The sequence below is a fragment of the Varanus komodoensis genome, unplaced genomic scaffold (genome assembly GCF_004798865.1).
Source record: "Varanus komodoensis strain SLA01 unplaced genomic scaffold, ASM479886v1 scaffold1, whole genome shotgun sequence".
NCBI lineage: Eukaryota > Metazoa > Chordata > Lepidosauria > Squamata > Varanidae > Varanus > Varanus komodoensis.
In genome coordinates this window covers 124,718,336-124,739,715 of record NW_025335268.1, presented here as the reverse complement: position 1 = coordinate 124,739,715, position 21,380 = coordinate 124,718,336, and the positions used below count along the sequence as shown (strand labels likewise).

Sequence of the window (21,380 nt, the reverse complement as noted above, 5' to 3'; positions counted from 1 at the left end):
CATTTTCATCCATGTTCACCATTGGTTTTCATGTCTCCTTTCCTATTTAAATCATTTACATTCATGCACAAAGACAGAAGTATATAAAAAGCTTATGGTGACATGTCAGGATGTGCCAAGGTGGCTTTCTTTAGGTAATTCATGCAGTCTGTGACAGACGGATTCCAGGCCTTGGTTCATTCGGTGCTTTTGTTCCAAGGCTTCTCTAATGCTACCATTTTGTCCACCCACAGGGAGCGTTTGTGTGGCACAGTCGGTCAAGATTCCCCGAGAGCCCAAGGCAGGAGAGTTTGATAAGATCATCCGGCGCCTCCTGGAAACCTCCCATGCTCGAGCAGTCATCATCTTTGCCAATGAAGATGATATCAAGTAAGAGGGTAATGGTCTGGGCTGAGGGACTGTGGGGGCAGAGGACAGTGAACAGGAGAGTGAGTGAATCGGTGGAGAGAATAGAAAGGACTGGGGAGGGTAGCTAGTGCACTAGAAAGCTTCAAAAACACATTCCTTGCTGTGTAACAGAACAAGTGTGCTTATATGTGTGAGTGTGTTGGTGAAAGTGTCTTCTTAGTTTAGCATGTCTTTCTGTACCCTCTGAAAGTTTTTGTCAACTCTACCTATGTGGTAGCTCAGTCCCATACTCCTGGATTGGAGATACATCAACAGTAGAAGTCTTTCTCAACTCTGTAGACTTATAAATTTCATAAAACACTTCTGTCTGTGGGTCAAAGTAGAAAACCCTGAGCCTGATGTTGCAATTCTCTCCAGTCTGTATTAATCCCCAGCCCTTTGGTCCTGCAGTCTCCATCACTCCAGAATCCCTGTTCCTGGCCCTAGGATCACACTGTTCGTTTTGCTCATGGCTAGTGCTATAGGCCAGAGATACATGATTGTCTTGTAACTCTATAAATAATTTCCATGTTCTCTAAGGTGTTGTCAGAATGCACAGAGGAGACACTTGAGAGGAAGGATTAATAATGGTTATGAAAAGGCTGGGAGTCAGACTGCCTGGGTTGTGCTTCAATATGAGTTCAGCCAAAGTGTTGATGAACAGCCCATTCATGCCCTCAGAACAGGTCTCAAGTTCAAAGTCATTTTAGCATGTTTTACAGAATCTGAAATGGTACACATCAGTTTGCTGTTCTTTGAAGCTGTAATAACTTGACCTAATGTGTAAAGCTTTAACAAGTCTGGGGTTCTTTTTTTTCCCTTTTGGTGTAACTCAAAAATATAAATTTCAAACGACTGAATACTATTTTTCACAAATATTACAATAAGTTGAACAGATTCTAATGCCTAACCTCATGGGCTTTTCTGCAGCTGCTTGGAAGCATAGTTTGGGTGTTCTGCATTCATCTCGTAAAATCAAAATAAGCTCCATTCCAAGAGAATATATGCACTATAGCACAGCACAAAAAACAACATATACTTTGTTTCTGTTTGGGTTTTTGTTTTGTTTTGAGCTTAGCTATTTACAGTGAGTTACGCCTGATGTTGCAACTGTCTAATTTATTAATCAGCATTATGCAAATATGGGTAAACTGACATTTTCAATCAGTTGATATCCAATTTGCAAACAGTCTAAGATTCTGGAAAGCTAACTAATAGAAATGTTTGAAACACAGACATTTATACTTGTTTATTCACAGCAAAATCAGGGATTTGCCTTGCAGTGTAAATGGCAAGCACCATTAAACTGGGGTTTGTAAACATTTACCTATCTGAAAACAGTTTGTAAGCTGGAGAATTGCACCCTGTTGGCAGTAGCTTACACACATCTGGAAACTTTATCTTTTTCATGCAGTGATGTTTACTGCTGGGACAGATGTCTTTCTCAGGGCTTATCCATGTGATCATTTTTGAGGCATGACATTCCTGGGTATGTCTTTGTGTGTTTGCAGTAGGATGCCCAGACCTGATCATTAGGTCTTTAACAATTCTTCAGCCTGCATATCCTTTTCACATCGATTTTTATGCTTTACTTTCAAGGTTCCCCCCTTTCTCATAGCTTGAATTAATGCAGCTGCAAAGAGATGCTGCAGGTGCCATAAGAAGATGGAATTTCATATTGCCAGTGTCCTTGACATTAAATTAAAGGAAGGGTGTAACAGAGGACATCTTAGAATTGCTGTTGTTGGTCCTTCCTTGCAGAGGTGGGATGGATTCCCCTCTTTTTGCTTCTGCCAAAAGGGCAGTTCAGCTTTTCCTAGTGTGGTGTCCTCAAGATGCTTTGGGGTACAACTTCCAGGTCATGCTGCCTGGGGCTGAAAAGAGCTGAAGTCTCAAATCTCTGGACAGAGCCAGATTGGCAAAGATGTTTAGTGGTAGAGTCTGTTGCACACTCTGTGTGTAACTTCTGGATGGTTCCTGCAGTAGAGAGAGAACTGGAGTCCATCTTGCTGGTTGCTCGGTTCCAAGTTCACACACCTTGGGGTTCACCTAGTGACTGCTGCAAGAGAAAGGGGAAGAGGAAATGGTAGTAGGGCTGTATGTAGCCTGCACACATGCCTGAAGAGTGCTTAGATAGCTGCATTTGCACTGAAAATTTGATATGACTATTACCTGTGGATAAAATGGAGAGAAGGACTATACAAGTCATCTTTGAGTTCCTTGCAGGAAAATGGTATGAATAATAAATATGCACCTACCTTGTGTGTGTATGTGAAATAATCCAGTTAGAGGCTTTCAGGTGAGAGATTCTTTCCATCAGATTTCCCCAGTCTAGCAATCTGGAAGTGAAGGATTTCAATGATGAGGAATCTGGGAAGCTGTAGTCCAAAACATCTCCAGAACATCGGATTTGGGAGGGAGATACTACAGACATCTGTCCACAAGAAATTAATATATCTTACCCAGATCACCATGGAACACATCACAGGTAGCTTGTACACATAGACTTGTTTGATAGAAGAGGTATGTTCTTTTATGATTTAAAAGAACATGGAGAAAGTGTGTCACCAGTTGTAATTCTATTATTTCCTCAGATTCAGTTCTTATATTTATGATGTACAAGGAATAAACTTAGACAAATCACCATTTCTCTCTTCCTCTTAGCCTAGTTTACATAATGAGGTTTCTGTGAAGATAGAATCATGTGGGAGCATGTCCAACATCAACCATGGAGGAAGGACAGGATTAAACAATAATTCCACATTTGTTGGTGGTATAAAGCAGTGAAACCCAATAAGTAGCATTGGGTTGTGCTGATTGCAGCTAAGGATGTACAGACTTCATTAAAGCCATTCTGTCTGTATCACTGGTATTGTTATCAGCTTATTGACAGGATTGGAATTGGGCAAATTTGCACAAATCCAACTTTAAAAATGCTCTGTTTTTATCTACAACTAGATTTGCATTAAAAATGGGGGTGGGGGGAGGGGAGAAAATGAAAACCTAGTCTGCATGTCCATGGAATCCATGTAAGTCAGGAAAAGCAGGTCTACTGAGAAATCTGCAGGTTAGAGTCATCTAGATCTCATGTGGGTTTCTTTGGCATCTCCAGTTTGGGATGGAAGAGGCAAGCATGCCTGGACTTGCTGAACTTGTCTTAATTCCACTTGGAAGATCTCTTCACATTTTGTTCTCAGTTTCCTTTCCAACCTGTTTTTCTTTCGTTCAGACTCAAAAAGTAGCACTAAAAATGGAGGAAAAAATGCACATGTCTGTATGAGTTTCTTAAAAGGGTACCCTTCCTTACATCTAGTTAACTTGGAATGTGATTTTTTTAATACCATTGCAAGTTGAGGAATGTTAGCGCTTTTCGTGCAAAATGGGCTCTCATTCACATTTGGCCCAGGGATGTGTGAATCATTAGAACTTGAGCACACCAGAGTTCTCCTATTTCCATCTAGAAACTTGTTTCAATCCAAGTCTGTATTGGATTGTGTGCTTTGATTTTTTTCTTTTCACATAAGACTCCATGGGAATTTTCATGTGTATTTTTCCAAAAGTACACCTCAATTGTACACATCTTTGAAATGTACACATCTAGCACTGGTCAGAGTGCATTTTTGTGCAATTTTCAAAAGTATGCACTTTTCAAGTGTATGCATGCTGTCAAATGCATTTCTTCTTTTTGTCTGCAAATCATAGTTTGTATATGGATCTGTGATTGATTCAGAAGATTTGAAGTGAACCAGTCTTGATCAGAAAGGAACTGAAACTTCTTTTACACCTTTCATTTGGGGTTGCAAACAGGGAATGTTCTGATTTTCAAATGGGAATGATTTGCTCATGTATTCTTATATCTCATGCACTGTCTTCCACAAAGTTCTCCTGTCTTACACCATCTGGAAATCTTTCTACGGAGAGGAAAGAAGACTAATGGCAGCCTTTCCCAACCCAATTTTCTCCAGATGTTTTGGACTACAAAATATTAATAACCAGTGGCCATGCCGGTTAGTGCTGATGGCAACATTTTGAGTGCACCAGCTTAAGGAAGGTTGGTTAGGGGGATAACTGTTAGAATATGTCCGGTTTGTCAACATCATGTAGCTAAGCAACTCAGTGGATATTTTGCATTGGTAAAATGCAACATTGGCACTGTCTGTCTTGCCAGGGGAAAGGGCTTTTTAAGATTGAGAGGCAATGATCATAGCAGTAAAGAAAGAAGTAAATTTTATTAACTTCCTCCCAACAGCTAACAAAAAAGAAATCAATAAGAAGCACAGACAAGACAAAATCTGCTTATATCTGTTCAGTTGCTGAGGACACCTAGACAGTAACTGATAAACCCCAATCTGGCCTAGCTGGGCAGAAATATCCACAGTCTCAGACTGCATCGAAGCCCAAATAACTGGGAAATTTCCAGGGATTTCTTCGCTTAGATCTGCACATCATAGCCCATCTGTGTGGCCTGTGTACATGATCACTCACAGTTAGCTTTGCAAGAGAACAGACACCCATAGTCAAGTGTTGAGCAATGGCCTACAGGCAGGTGGCTAATACATGTCCTCCCCATCTTTAATGGTACTAAGGGTATAACTGGGAGGTACAAACCACATACACTCCCCAAGAACACGGCCATAGAAGCTGTGACAAGCAAAGCATCTTTAAAGCATCTGTAAGTCTGCCAGGGAAAGTCTGGTTCAGTACTGGGTTTCACAGTGGAATGAATAGTGTGATACCAGACCTGTCTCCTTGAAAAATAGCGGTCTTTTGCCATTGCTATTGCCCTGTCTAATTCTGGAAGGGCCATGGGGCTAAGATTAAGGATGCCTGAGGAATTTGATCCTTGTGAACTCTGATAGGAACTGACCTGATCTGCACCTTCTAAGCTAATGCGTGGATTTCAGCTTAGCAATCCATCAGATTTCGCACTTTTCTAAATGTTGTGATGTGATGCACAGCTTGTCAAGTGTATCAAAATGCATTTTTAAAAGTGAATTTTGAAATAAAGTGCATTTAGACATCTACATCTTGAGAGAAAATGCATATTAAATATGTATTAGAAAGCAAATTATAATGCAGTTTTTTAAAAATTCCCAATCAGTGAAGAAACAGTTCAGAATAGACTTCTAGGTGAACACATTATATGGACATGGACCAGAAGTTAGGGACAAATGAATCACTATCAATTTCTCTTACATTCAATTAAAAATCCGCTTTCTGCTGTACAGAGCACAGTTGTCATTTCCCAAACAATGACAACCGTGGCTTTACAAAAAGCTTTTATTGTGTGTTTGTGAACCCTCGCTTGCGGAAGTTTGTGGGTCTTTTTATGCTATTGTCATCCTCTGGGACATATCTTGTGTTTTCCAGCCATTTTCACAGCTCTCTTTAGAGTGAGAAAAGTCAGCTGTTAAAGTTCAGTTGTAGAACAACTAGAATATTGGTCCCCCATATCATTGTATATGATACCATATATACCACATTGCCACCTTTTGGTTGTATAATGGAATATATAGAAAGGCAGAGAAAGCCAAATCTCAGGGAAAAAAGTTTGGGTAGAGGACCAACTTTTCCTCCTGGAAGGAAAATGGAAGAAGTCTCTGTTAAATGTCTCATGTAGAGAAGCTCTGTATCACTATTCATCTCCTTGCAGAAAATTGCAATGGGTGGATCAGCTATAAGTGTTTTCTTTGTCCTAAATTTTATTCCTTCATGTTTTGCTTCCAATGGCTACAATTTCACCACAAATTTCATGGTACATTGATCTTTTCCCTTGAGCGCCTGCTGACAGCTGGAAAAATATATTTATTTTTCTAATAAAAAATGCATGGGCAGAATGCCCCAGAGTATTTTGACCCTGGAAGACCTAGAAACAAAAAGACTAATTTCTGACCAAGCCCCTGACACACACTGCCTGGGTAAGTATAGTGCCATGAAACCAATGCAAAGAACTCTACTGAATAAGAAAAACAACTGTATAGGATTTACCTAGTGAAGCTTAAATTACTCGTGTTCTTTCAAATGATTCCCTTCTAATTCCTGCAATAATTCCTCAACCTGATAGATAGAAGCTTGGCCTTCCACCTGTCCATTTTGGTTTCCAATTATTACACTGACCTATTACATGACCTTGAACAATTCCTGCCCACTTCTTTGCCTCTGCTCTTTCTTTCTCACCCACATGCTGTAGCTTCATCAGCCTAAGAAAAAGCTGTTACTAAGCACTGCAGCACAATACAATCTTTTCTGAGGTCCTGCTGTAATAACACTAAGAAAAACATGATGTTGAGGGTAGGTGGGAGCTAGGCTGACTGCACAGGAACTGCCATGTTCTCATTTTCAGAATCAAGATCACTACCATGTTCATCCTTTCCCCCTTGTCTATTCAACCAACCTTCCTTCCCTCCTTCCTTGGCTTTCCAAAAATACATGCCTTTTCCATGAGGCCCTGCACTAGCTTGTCATTCAGTCTTGCTGTCACTTCTCCCTTAATCACTTTTTAATCAACTTTGGTATTGACACAATCTCCATTGATCCTTTTCCTTTGCTTTCTTGTTAAGGACTTAAAACCATACAGACACACATGCATTCCAGCTCAGTCACTGTATGCTCTTCATTGATTTCTACTCTTCCATTAATAGTCCCGCATTGCTTCATTAATAGTCCTGCACTCCTGGTGGCAACACTTTCCCCAAAGGACAAGGATCTCTAGAGGTTTTTTAAGGGCAGGTGGTGGTGGTGGAGTTCAAGAAAGTGATGAACATTTCAGACACTTTTAAACATCTGCATCTTGAACCACCAAATAATAAATGCATGCATTAGATGTGGGTAAGGACGTGATGAGTTAGTTAAATTTATTCTGGCTGTGTTTTGCAGATTGTTGGGCAATTTTTGTTCTGTTCTCTGCTCATTGACAGAATTCTGTTTTGTTTTTTAATGGAAATTTTGTTAATTTACAAATGTGCATTTGTGCCAGTGTGCATTTGCACAAATCTTCTCCACAAGGAATAAAAGGGGCTATAGTTCACCTAGTCCACATGACTTGGAAAAAGCTGGTCTGCTGCAATATCTGCAAGCCCAATTCATGAACTCATTTGACTCCATTGCAAATTTGTCCAACATCTCTAGGTATGGTCCACCTTTTTTTCTGTAGAGGAATATTTAATCTCATAGATGGTCTGTCACGGGAGGGGATGACACCAGCATTGGGTAGGTACAGATCCAAAAGGGGATGTGTCATCCCTACACTCTTCCTGCCACTCCTTTTATCTTTCCTGATTCTGCTACCATTTTCCATCCTACTCACTCTTTCTGTCCCACGCAGCTGGCTGCCAGAAAAAGGGACGGATCACTCTTGCTAGAGGTCTCAAAGGATCACATGCAGGTCTCTTAAAATTAGGTTGGGATTCACTGCATATTTGCAGGCTATGCAGGTGGGGTCCGTGCAGGTGTAGGTTGTGAGACATGCCCTACGTCGATGCATGGTGAGCGTGCTAGGCTCCTGGGATGGTTTTGACACTCACTTAGTCATCCCTAGTCATCACTACTTAGAGCGCTTGGTTTTGGTTTTCATGTGTATGAAAGTCTAGAGAGAAGTGAATGTATCGAATGAACAAATGTGCTGAGTTGTGAATATTGGAAGCGAGTTGGGTTGTTTTCTAGTTGTGATTGGACATGGCAAGTGATTCCTGCTTGCAGTGGATATAGTATACACAGTCCAAGCACTGTCTTTCTTGCCTTCCATTGTGCTGCCTGCCCATAAATGCCATGCTGATACTGGTGCTTTGGTGTTTTTTTCTGCAGAAATGTGCTGATGGCAGCAAAGAGGGCCAACCAGACTGGGCACTTCATCTGGATGGGTTCTGACAGCTGGGGTTCCAAAATTGCCCCAGTGAGAGATCTTGAAGAGGTGGCTGAGGGATCGGTTACCATCTTGCCTAAGAGGGCATCTGTTAGAGGTATGTTGAAATCTGGTTTGGGTGGCTTTGAAGAGTGCTATGAAGAACGGACATTTGCTATCATTGTACAGCCATTGTTTCTGGCTTCTTTGGAGCCCTTCCCCATACTAGTGTGATTGATGCAGTTACCAGCCAGTGACACTGTACAGCTGGACTCACCCCAGCACCTCATCCCTGGCCCTGTCTCCTAGATCCATGCATTGATGGGAGCATAAATTGATAAGCAGCTGATTGCACATAAGTTTCAATACAATTGGAGTTTTGGCTTGGACAAGCCCCTCAGCTGCATGGAAGTCACCTCAAGTATTCTAAACCAGGAGAGGGAAGTCTTCAGAGTAACAGGACCAGCTTTTTAGCTACTATCCCAGGGACCATTCTCCAAGCTTGGAGCAAAAGAATGGCTCAAAGAGTAGGGTACTGTGCACCTAGAATTTCAGCTCATTCTTAATCTAAGTTATGGCCCCTAGAGGGAAAGATGGGGTGGAACTAATTTCTGGGACACCAGACCATACAAAGCTTCCTTATGTTAATATGTGTGCATGCACACACACCCCATTTAGAAAATTCTTCCTTAATAGCCCAGTAATTATTATGATCATTCTACTGAGAGTGATGGATCCGAGCTGAAATGGATGAAAGGCCTGCAAATGAAGGCAGAATTGGGTTTGTTGCTGTGAATTCTAGGTGATGGTGTCAGAGATTTTCAGTAAAATGTATAATTTCTTTATTGTGGGTGGTAAGCTCTTGTACATTAGCTGAAGACGTCTTTAGAGAGGCTGCTAAATGCACAATTAACCATTTCTCAGCCCCAGGGTAGGAAGTCTGAAGTATCCCTTCTGGTTATGCTAAATTAGTGATGTTCAACTGCACTTACTAGGCGGCTTGGTATGATGGCTGCGAATATGTCCTCCCAGTCCTTTCCTTCTCAGTTGTATGTCCCAGCAGTAGCCCTGGAGTCCTTTTGGGTTATGACTTCTGCTACAGGCCCCTGGCAACATGGTGGAGGGTTCTGGTGCACGGTCTGAGGACATCTTCTGAAACCAAGCAGTTTGGGGTCTGGTCAATGCCCAGATGGGTGATATCTGGGAATCTGGCACACTGTCTTGAGTTCTGTGATGGAGGACAGACGAGATGTACTGGGTAATAAAGATATAAACAAAGCACTGATTGTCCAGATATCTCTCCTGCAGTCCCCCTTACATTTCCTTTTGTGTTTGAATTAGCTGTCTATTGAAGTTTTTATAACTTCATTCTGGCTACTTCCTTAATGTCCAGTGCTCGTCTCCATACATTCTTCATTTTTTTTTATATATGCATTTTATCCTTTCACATTTGTAGGCCACTCTTAAGGCTAGATTGGTAGAAGGGTAAAGTTTCCATCCCAGCACTTAGATAAATAGGTCACAGTTTCAGAAGAGCTTTGCAGTGCTCTGTGGCAAATATACCTCCACTATTGCTTAGCATGTCCCTCCGCTTCTTTGTTTGGCTCTTATTACAAGTACTTTTCCATGTCTTAAAAAAGCTTTATTTCCTAGGAAAACCTTTCCCTTCTTCTTTTACTGTATTCTTAACTGAATCTAGCTATAGAATTTGTGCAGTAGAAACAATTTGCTATATATTATATGGTATGCATGTATTTTACTGAAAGCTATGTTTTCTTTGATGCCTTTATAATGCCTGGGGCATTTATTTAAAGCTTCCTCAAAGGTCAAATACTTCTTCTGATGAGTGTTCAAATATCACCTGGATATCATCATTGATTCTCAGACTGTTAGTGGGCACAGTCCACCAAGAAATTATTCTGTGCACACCTTATTGAAACAATGGAAGCCTAGTTAGAAGTTCTCGGTGGACTACTTCCCTTGCAAAAATGCATCATGTAGGCATGCCTGAAGATTTACAGCTAAGCAGATCCCTATATGGAATGAGCTGAACTGTTCTTCTTGAACTAATATGCAGATTTGAATTTATCAATCCACAGGATGCTGTACTCTACAGCTTATATGTACCAAAATACAAATTGAAATGTGTACCTTCAGATCTGTTTAAAAGGCCAATTAATGTAGAAAGAGAATATAACTATGGGTTAAAACATGCACAAATTACATGGGCCAGAAATAAACACATCTGCGCATCTCTCATTTCTCACACGTTCTCCCACCCCAGTTTTGACTGTCTGTGCATTGTCAATATTTTAGACCATCCTATTATTCCTTCTGGAGTTCTTCAACAATCTCTCACACCTTCCCTAATCTAACTGTTTGGCAAGCATGTAAATACTTTGGCTCTGTGAGTGATGGATGTAATGGGAATATATTGCACAGTGACCTAAGAGCATGCTGAAATTCTCTTGCTGAATCGTAATGGCAGGGATGGAGACTATGCAGACTTTTACAGATTGTTGGACTGCAGTTTTCATTGTCTGTCTTCTCTGTGAGTGCAGTCTAGGACTGATGGCAATTGTAGTCCAGTGACTCGGGAAGGCCATGTGTTTCTGGCTTCTCCCATAAAGCTATGTCTTCCCAGGTAGCTCCTGCTTTGCTTCCCATTTCAACCAGCTGCTTTCATAGCCTGTTCATCAAGAAGAAAAAACGCCCTATGCTCGGAAGAAAACTGGTTTCTCTGTGCACTGTCATTCATATAAGCACCGAGTGTCTGTCTGCCTTTCATCCAAAAACGTTGAGACAATTGAATTGATCTGTGCAGCAGTAAGGTGTCTTTTGAAAGGCCATGAACTTCAAACAATCCCAGACACATAAGAGGGCTTCAGTTTTACATAAGCCACTCACAGAATGCAGAATGAAGATTTGGGGGATTCAGGAGCCCCAACAAGCTGCGTCGGGCGAGGCCCAGCAGGTCTTGTTATGACATCAGGGAAATAAGCCAATGGTGGCCAGAAGGGCTGCAACCATGTAATACAAAAGCTGAGTAGCCTGCAGGGAGGAGCAAAGGGTCAGGACCAGAGAATGCAAGAAGCCCTTAGAGGTTTGCTGACACTCACAAGCAATCATGCTGATGAGTCTTTAGCTCATCATTAGTATGGTTTTTATCTACTTGACCAAAAGTACATCTGTGTTCCTGCATTGTTGGCGTAGCTCACAGCATAGCTCTAGCTTTATTTGTAGAGGTGTCATTCATTAGAAGAGAAAGAGCTGTCAAGTGCCCCAAGCCCATTAAAGGATCCATTCCATTAATAAGGTTACGTGAGACAGAACCCTAGAGGGAGAGATGGAGAGTCACCATCCTTCCTGTCTGTACCTTACCCCCCTCTGACATCCACTTATCCTAAGGAAATTAGGTTTGTGTTCTGTGGGTTGGAAATGTGCACAGTTAATTAAGCCTTTGGTATTGTGGGAACTAACAAGAGATTGGCTTAAAGCATCTTAGCTTTATGAAGTCACAGAGCCTGCCATGTGCCTTGGCTTTCCTTTCAAAAGTGATGTTTCCCACACTTCCTTTTGCTTCGCTGTCAACTTATTTTAGACTGTGGGGCACAGGTGGGTCTAGACTTGGGAGGCACAAAAAGCATGATTTGATCTTTGGCTAGGGGCCTCTGAGGAAGACATGGCTTAGTGTTGAAAAAGGAAAAAAATCCAGCAACAGTGGTGGGTAACTAAGAGTTCAATCCTAGGGTATTCTAGCATTGCTTGGGAGATCACAGGATTTTCTGCAAACTGAGCACCAAAGTCCCCTGACCTTGCTACTCAAAGTCTGGAGGCGATTCCCTTGCCTAACCTTCACACAACTGGAGCGGAAAGAAACATGCTGGCTGCCCATCTCCAAGGTTGCAACAGAGCCTTGCGGTGGGAGGAGGGGTGTGCGGGGGTGAGGAGGAGGAGGCTGGGCCCACGGTGTTGCACTGATTCCAATCAATGCCCCAGTCTCCTTCCCGCCTCCTCACTGGCCCCAAATCCAGACACCCAACAATGGACTTCTCAATAAAATGCAGAGGTCAAGGCCTGGTGGTAACAGATGGCTCTTTGCACTGGATGCTCATAAGCTCCAAGCTCAGGGGCATGTGGGCATCTGCCAAAAGAGCAACAGGCCTGTGCCCTAAGCCTGAACACATGCCTTTTGCATTTATATCACTTTCAGATTAGGGTTAACCTAATGCTTACTTTTTATATTCTCACCTGCCCGAGTTTCAGCTTCCCCCACACCCCAAATTTCCTTACAGAGTAAGAAATGTTGCATTTTACTGCATTTCATTTCATTAATTTCCCCCCACCTTTTCTCCAAGGCTGTCATGGCAGTGCACATAATCCCATTTACCATTTTGTCCAGTTACCTTGTGGGATAGGTTTAGATAAGAGTTGGTGACTGGCTCAGGGTCATTTAAGAAGCTTCTGGGTTGCATTCGGGTTTGGATCCAGGTCCCCCAGGGCTAGTCCAGCACGCTAAACTTGTGAACCAAATTTGTGCACTCATTTTGCCCTGGGGGCTCAGAAAGTTTTGACCTTGGCCTTGAAGAAACTAGACTTGCAGTGTGGGCTTTCTCCTGGTACTCAGTACCTCCTTGCCCACCTCCTTCTACTTGGTCTACCCTTGGGTATCCCACAGTGCATCACAGGAGCACTGAGATTTGCTCCCTTCCCTGCCATCTCAGGGAGCTCAAAGCAACTCACAGTGGCAGCAAAGAGTAGGGGAACTGGACAGCAGGGATGGTTGGCACTCACTTGTGAGGCCAACTCAGGTTGTGCCCTGAGTTGCCCCTGAGTTGGACAGCAGGAGAACAGTGTTTGCCATCCCACATTGCTGTGGAAGGCTGAAAGGGCTCATGGTAGTGTGGCAGCAGGGGGCAGGGGACTCATGATAGCATCAGTTAGCTGTCAAGCCAGCTGTAGTCATCTCTACCCCTCATCATGACCTGGAAAGAGCTCATGGTGGTTGTATGGGCTTGGAGAGCCACAATTACTACTGCCAGCTTGCAGTGTGCAGTGGTAGAAAGCTTCTGACGTTACCTCCAAGTGCTGCTTGGTCACTTTGGGGCACTCACTCAGCAGTGAATGCTAATACATTCTTGCTATTCCTGCCAAGCAGTGTGGTTATGGTAGGGCTTGACCCACAATGGGTTATTTTGTCTGGCTTTGAATGACAGGACAGACTGACAAGGGTCAAACAAATCTACTGCACATCATGGCTTCTCAGGGTGTCTTACAAACCAAAAAAAGTCACCCTGTCAAGTTTATGCCAGGTTCTCATGACACAACAAGGCAGCATGGTTTATAAGCCATCTTAGGTTGTCATGTCATGCAAATCCAGTCAGTATAGCATAGTTTTCTCTTCTCAGAAATGCTACAAGGGAGATGCACTAGAGAGAGGCTAGAATGAACGTGCAAAGTGTTCCTCATCAAGCTTCCTCACCAACTGATGGGTTGGGCCCTGGTTTGGATGTGGTCATATGATGGCATGAAAAGTGAAAGCTTTAAGAGCCCTCTTTTGATTTTGTTCTAGGGCCCTCATCAGCTGTAGTGCTGGTCTACAGAGAGACTGATGTCTTTGAAGAATATAGGTCCTTCCTCTGCAGTCTTTGCTCTCTTGCCTTCTAGTTTTCCTTCAGAATTACAGGAATATATCTGTGAAAAGTAGGAACAGAAAGGGCTAATAACTTTTGTAGGATCTTGAAACATTAAACCCTGACATGCTTCCTATACATTTTTTCCATTCATATTTAGAATCTCTCCCATTGATTGTTACCACGTTTCCCTCTGTCATGCTGATTCGTGTTGATCCTGGAAGGTTTGGCCTTCCTTATTGATGGCCAAACATTTTTTTTCTTCTTGAGACATCTATATGTCCTCTGCCATCATACATTTCAGTTGTTCCAGTTATCATTAGAATCTGGATGAAGTAAACTGATTATTATTTTTATTATTATTATTATTATTATTATTATTATTATTATTATTATTATTATTACATTTCTATGCCGCCCCTTGCCGAAACCTCGGGGCGGCTTACAACATGATAAAATACATTGAAATACAATAGTACATAATAAATTACCATTAAATATAAAAATACAAAAGATACATTGATTTACAAATACAAAATTAAAATTATCAGTATAAAATAAAAATATAGGAGGAGAAAGAGAAGGAAGAAGAAGTTGCCCAGGCCAGATCATATGTTTTAACAATTGAAATGATGTTTAAATAAAAAGGTCTTTACCTGGCGCCGAAAAACCAGTAACGACGGTGCCAGGCGGACCTCTTTGGGGAGTGAATTCCATAGGTTGGGCGCCACCGCAGAGAAAGCCCTCCTCCGGGTACTTACTCTCCTAATTTCTTTCATGGAGGGTTCCCGGAGAAGGGACCCTCCTGCAGATCTCAAAGGGCGGTCGGGCATATATGATCAGGTGGGAGCTCTGTGATACAGGAGATCTTGATTCAGTGCAGGACATTGAATTAGACTTTCACAGTTTGGTATTATCATGACTCTGCATCTAGAACAAAGGATGCTACAGAATGTCCTGATCAGACACCGTACAGCTGGCAGGATTTTGTGTCATTTATGTGGGATATGATACTGTATTTCCCTGCCCACCCACGCACCCACACATGCAATGGTCTGAACAGCCCATTCCTAAGTCGAAGTGGGTTTGGCTCTGCACAAAGCCTGAATAGCAGTTCACCTTGGATGAGAATGTGAACCATTTCACTCGTGTTTCAAACAAAGCAGCATTTCACAGGATACAACAGTCCTATTACTAAGTGAGAATTAAGAGACTGACTGTATATAGCAAATCAATCAACTCAAAAATGGCCATGTGAATCAGCCCACATATACCTAGCTGTAATTTTGCTCCTGTTAAAGTTCTTGTCAAGAAAGTTAGATCGTCTAACCATTTCCATTTCCTACAGCATATACCAAATACCATGTGGGGGAAGGTGGAGGGTATTCTTGGTTGCTTTTTGTAGGCCTAGTAGTATGGGCTTGTCTTAGTTGCTTCAGTTGTTAAAATCTGTTTTTAAATCTTAGTGAAATGTTACAATGTTTTTGCTGTTATTTATATTTTAAATTGCATTTCATTGTATTTGATTGCCTTTTTTACACTGCCCAGAGAAGTTTGGCTATTGGTGGTATAGGAACTAACTATATAAATAAATTTATAACTGAAATGTATCATTAAATGAATTGAGACTCTGGCTCAGAATTCTTTCTTTTCTATTATTTTATTATCATGAATAATAATAAGAAGAATAGCAACACTAATTGTTGTTGTTTTATTAGCAATATTAAAATTCAGCTATGTATGGATGGGCACTCAAATCTACAGTGCATATTGTCTAAATACATGTTCAGGCTATATATTTGTGTGCAGCTGAAAGATTCAAAGACAATGAGTTTTGAACTACTAGTTCTGTTTCCATACAAAACTCTGCCCTGTTAACACACAATTCACTAGTCCCCTCCATCAAGAATGTTTCTGGTGCAGCAGGTCCCATCTATTTTGACTTCAAGATGTCATATTTCCATTATCTGTTTCTTCCATCAGGTTTTGACCGCTATTTCTCCAGTAGGACACTGGACAATAACCGTCGAAACATTTGGTTTGCTGAATTTTGGGAGGATAACTTCCACTGCAAGCTGAGCCGCCATGCTCTCAAGAAAGGAAGCACCATCAAGAAGTGTACAAGTAAGATGCTGTTAGTGGGTGGGAGGGATATGGAAGGGGCAGAGCATGGGAGCGGTGGTGCTATCTGGCCGATATGTTGTCAGATTAAATTCCAAGGTAACATAGCAGAAGTCCATTACCCAACTGAGCTTTAGACTGTGAGCATCTTCCATGTTGGGGCTTACAGGTAATTCTCATTTCTTTAGAATGTTCTCTAGAATGAGACAGATGTTCCCATTAAAGATACTAGTTGCTTTCATGGACCATATATGAAATTTGGGTTCTTTGTGAGATTCCCTGGAGCTGTTTGATGAGTAGAAAGAATGCTCAACAATATCCTTCTTATAGCATCAACTTAATAACACAGCCAACGTTCTCTGTATTAGCAGAGGAAGGGCCTTGGTGGTTAAGTTCAGGAAATTAGGTAATAGTCTGAAGCAAAGTCAACTGGGATAAAGATGATAAAGTTGGGACTGGGATAAAAAAGCATTGAGCTGGTGTATCAGAGTGACTAAGTAACAGAGCTATGAATGAAGATGTCCATCCATGGTTTGATCTTCACTTTGCCGTGAGTTCACTAGGTGAGTTCATTTCTGTCAAGCTTGGCATCCACCCCCCTCCTTCCCCCTGAGCATGTTCGGAGATGATGATATTACTGACCTGCCTTACAGTTATGCAATAAAGCCTACAACACTGCAATACGTTAGAACACTTGAAAGCACTATATCCACTGTTGCTGTTCCTTGAGACTGAGGGAAAGCAGCAGCCCAGGAGTAGCAGAGTATATTCAAGAGCAAAAATTTATCAGGCAGCTGATTCACATGGTTCTTACAACTTGGAAAGATTGCTATCTTCTAGAACTGGGGTCAGATCAATCCATCTCCTGACAAATCTTAGTTCATACTGTGTCTTATCTAAGACAAATATATTTTGCAGCAGTGGGAGGTAATGAACAGAATGGAAGAACAGGTTTATCCAGCAACAAGACTAAGGTGGCCCTGTATATCTTCCCTAGCACATTAGAAGTTCTGTTGACCCAACCCCCTTCCAGACTGTAGAACATGAGCATTGCTTTATATTGATCTAACTTAGCCATTAAGCAGGGTGAAAAAATTGCCTCAATTTTGGTAGGTGGAAGTAAGAGGTTGGAAGAGAAGAACTGTGCACCATGTGGCTTTCTCTGCACCCTCCTAGGCTATCCTGCCATCTCCAGATCCAGTAAAGGATGTTGTTGCATTATCAGTGTTGAAGAAAGATTCATCTGCCAGTTTGAGAGGGGGATAAAGTATATGCTGGAGGTTCTAAGACATTGCCACCTCCAGATTTTGGAGAGACTGTGAGCCAATGGTGCCTCTAAGTCATTTAAGACCCTGGACTTCATTATTTTTGAGGAGTCCTTTAGAAGGTTGTGTATATTACTTCAGTTGTGAAGCCCACCACTAGCATTTCTTCTTTCTCCTTCCTGCCACTTCATACTTCACAACTAGTTTACTAATTTGTGGGTAACTTGCTGAGTTACTATTTTAAAATGCGTATTTTTTGCTGATGTAGGGGATGGGTGGGGATGAGAATGAAAGAAATCAAAATGAGGAAGAACTTTGAGAACTTCAATTAGCTCAAACATTTTCGTCCTCCTAAGCCCTACATTGCTCACGTGTTACAGCAAACAGAATAGTGACTACAGGAATAAAATTGAGTTTATGTCTGCTGTTCTAATCCTAAATACCTTTTCCTAGGGAAAAGAGTAACATTTTGTTGTGGAAAAGATAATATACTTTTGGAGTAAAAATGATAGAATGAAGTTCTGTAATCATATATATCCCTAACTCAAGTTAAGAAGAAAGTAGGAGCATTAGCTGTACAGGTGCAGATGGTGACACAGCCCCTGTTGGCCACTAACCCCATTAGCTGGGGGCTATCATGGCCTGCTGGGTGATAGGGACCTGGACCTTGAGTCTAAGGTCCAGCCCTAGCTGTCGTAAGCTTGGCCCTCTCTTTAAGCTTCAAAACCAGACAGGCTCTTTGCAAAGCAGATCTTCATTGACTTTTCACAGCTACCAGAGAAAGTAATCTAAAAGCTCTCTAGTAAGCTGGAAGATACCCCTACTGATTGTTGAACTCAAACTAGTGTCTTCTCTCCAAAACCCTTCCCTTTCAGTAACTCTCAGGCTTGCCCGCAGGGTGGTCACCACTGTGGAAGGGTCAAGTGGCGAGATCAGCACAAGCCCTCTAACTGGGCAGCTCCTCTCTCCCACTGGCTTGTCATGGGGTCAGGATGCAGGCTAGGCAGCCCCTCTTCTTCTCCCTCTTCTTCGACCCCTCCTGGCCCTTTCCCAGTCTCCTGATCTGCCTGGGAGCCTGTGGGCAGAGTCCCTGAGAGTGCTTTAAAGGCCTGTGCTTCTGCCAGATCTCCCAAAACTGCCATCTCTGCTATTCAAGCCATGCTGACCTTGGCAAACATGCCAAGAGCAGTGGTCGGCTACAGTCCTTCAACTAGCTACACTACATTGTCTTGGGCGAGACACCCTCAGTGAGACTCCCTCTTCAAGGTGGATCCACCATTGCCTGGACACCTTTGCCACCAGCTGCTCTGCTCCTCCTCACTGCTGCAGTTTGCTGGGGAGACAGAGTCTTTTTTGCCACCCTCATTCACTGACTTGGCCAGAGGAAAAGGGCAGGAGTGCAGGACAGTGGGAAGAGTACCTAAGAACAATCACAGCACTCACTGGGAGAAGCAGATGGTCCTAGCAGTGGGGTCCTTGATGAGCTATGGGTCTCAGCGGGTGCCCTTCCACACCAGTCTCTGATAACAGCCCTGCCTGGAGAAGATACTGCAGAAATAAACAGACAAGACAATGAAATACCTCATCCTCTTTGTGACTGTTAAATAGCACTTATTTAACTCACTTAACTACTACTGGGAACATTCTCCAGGCCCCCCGGGGCCCTTTTCCTACTCTCTCCCCACTTCTGCCATTTCTGCACATGTACCTCCCTCCTCTGCATTAGTTCCCCCCTGAACTGTTTAGCACTGTTCCCTTCTCCATGCAATGCTAATTTCTCCCTCAGTTTTTCAGAAATTTTCATTTCACATTCACAGCATAAGTCACATCTTCCCTCTGTAGTATCCCTCGCCTCTCCCTTGCTCCCCTGAGAAAATACAATTGAAATGATTTATTTAAAGCTGCATTCGAACAGGTTCTAAAGTGGCATAGTGGAGAGGAATGCAATGCAATGGAAATGTACCCCGGCCCCCACTCAATGATTGTATAAAATATTCAAGACATTCATATAACTCGGGGCAGCTTTAAAAAATGTTTTGTTTGGTTTCCTCTAACAGCAACTTTCAGATCAGCCCAATATCTCTCTTCATTGCTTTGTTGCTGCTTTTGATTCTTCCCTGAAAAAGGAACTGACAGTAGGAAAGCATTCAAGTTCCTTCTTCTTGGGACCTACTCAGCATTTAGTGTGTTGCCTCCAGCTGGGAATGTTGGCGTGTCTATTATGTTGAATCGACATAAAAGCTACCATAGGAAGAGAAACCATGTTGCTTTTGCACACAGTGGTACTTGACTGTAACTGTGAATACAAGTATAAGTGCAGCCACTAGAACGTGTCCCTCAGCCACTGGTGGGAGCTCAGGTACTTGACACACACGTCTCACTGTGATTACGGACAGGAGAATCTGCAAGGCTCAGATCTGACCTCAGAATTCTCCAAGCTTCACCTTCAAGTTCTCCAGGGGGTTGTCGTCATTACATTATATTCATATCCTGGCTTTTTTCCTCTTGTGAGGAACCCAAGGTGTCTCACATAGCTCTCCTCCACTCCATTTTATTCTCACAACAACCACCCTGTGAGATAAGTTAGCCTGAGAATGAGCGACTGGCCCAAAGTCACCTAGTGAGCTTCATGACTAAGCAGGGATTAGAGCCCAGGACTTCCAGGTCCTGGTCCAACATCACCACACCACACTGGTCTCGTAGCTCTATTTCATTGCTTGGTTTGTCTCATTTCTATTCCCAGCTGCAAGCTTTTGTTGACTGAATGAGAAAATACACATTTTAGAATATACACATTTTAGAATATACATTTTAAAAGAGCACACCCAAATCTGTATTTCCCCCCACTGACTAATGTGTAAACTGTTTATTTTTTCCAAAGTTATTTTTCCAACATTTTATAACCATATGTTAAACAAACAAACCTAGCATTAGTTGCATCTGAGGTAATTTTGTTACCCCAGAGAAGGGTGCCTCAGGCATAGCATATGCCACATATGAAGGGCTTTTGTGTGGCCAGATTTTCCCCCAGGTGGCTTCCGTCAGCAAAAGAATGGATTTCATCTGTTAGCAAGTACAGGTAATTTAAGGTTTAATAACATAACTATTCTCAGTATGACAGTAGTGTAACCTACTGTCTTTAAATCAGCATAAAATTTTTTTCTTCAATTGTGCTTCTATTTGCTGGAGATTTCAGCTAAAAATATTAGCTTTCAAAAGAGACCAAGATGACCTGTACTAAAATGTTAATTGTTTTGTTTCAAGCCTATTATTTGGGGTATAAAAGTATCTCCATTCTATAAACTGTTCTTATAGAGATTTGAGGGTCTTGTATGCATGCTTTAGTAAATAGGTGGAAAAAACATACACAAAAAAGTCAGGAGGCTGAATTTTGGGGAGCTTTTAGATAATGTCGTTGAAGAACAGCTCTGTATGATTACTTATATGTACCTTTACAGAAAAGAATGTAAGCTAGGGGGATTCTGGTTATCCCAGGAAGCAGAATGAAATTGAAGTGTTCATATGGATTTTTTTTTTTCAAATGCCATCACAAACTCAGGATTATGAGATTTTTCTGAAAAATGAGTTTGCTTAGGAGTTGTGAACATGGACAAATTCTTATAAAAAGGTGAATCGAAATAAAATTAAAATTATCATACATCCCTGATCATAAAGATACTTTTCATATTTCTAGATACATGGTCAAACTCCCATTGAACAAACATAGTCTCAAGAAAATAGGAGCAATGAACTTTATTGCAAATCCCTCACTCCTAAACTAAAAATACATAATTGTCAGAGCCAGAATAAGAGCAGTGTGTGTGTGTGTGTGTGTGTGTGTGTGTGTAAGGGGGGATCATATAAACCGAGCTGCAGTCTGTGATGTTATACTTCCCCCTTCTTACTCATATTATGTACATGTATTTAAGAAAGTTATCTTAAAAATACCACATATGTGTCAAGTCAGAAATGTAACAGTATACAAGAGAGGTGTTCTCAATAGGTGCCTTTCAATTTTGGAATTCTCTTCCTTTGGAGTCTTTCTAAAGCTCAAACCTGCATGATTTCATTTTTATTCAAACTGGACAAGGAAAGAAAGATGGAATAATTGCACTATTGTTATCTGCTCCAAGA

At 41.8% G+C, this 21,380-nt stretch overlaps 1 protein-coding gene across 8 annotated transcripts in view; it reads left to right on the top strand.

The window, feature by feature from the left end:
- Positions 1-21,380, top strand: part of GRM4 (glutamate metabotropic receptor 4) — a 325,286-nt gene that overhangs the window by 217,041 nt on the left and 86,865 nt on the right. For all 8 annotated transcript variants that reach the window (XM_044444316.1, XM_044444358.1, XM_044444332.1 and 5 more), the window contains 3 exons: positions 234-369; positions 8,191-8,345; positions 15,844-15,984. In XM_044444316.1, the coding sequence (XP_044300251.1) occupies positions 234-369; positions 8,191-8,345; positions 15,844-15,984 (432 nt within the window). The remainder of the gene's footprint in view (positions 1-233; positions 370-8,190; positions 8,346-15,843; positions 15,985-21,380) is intronic.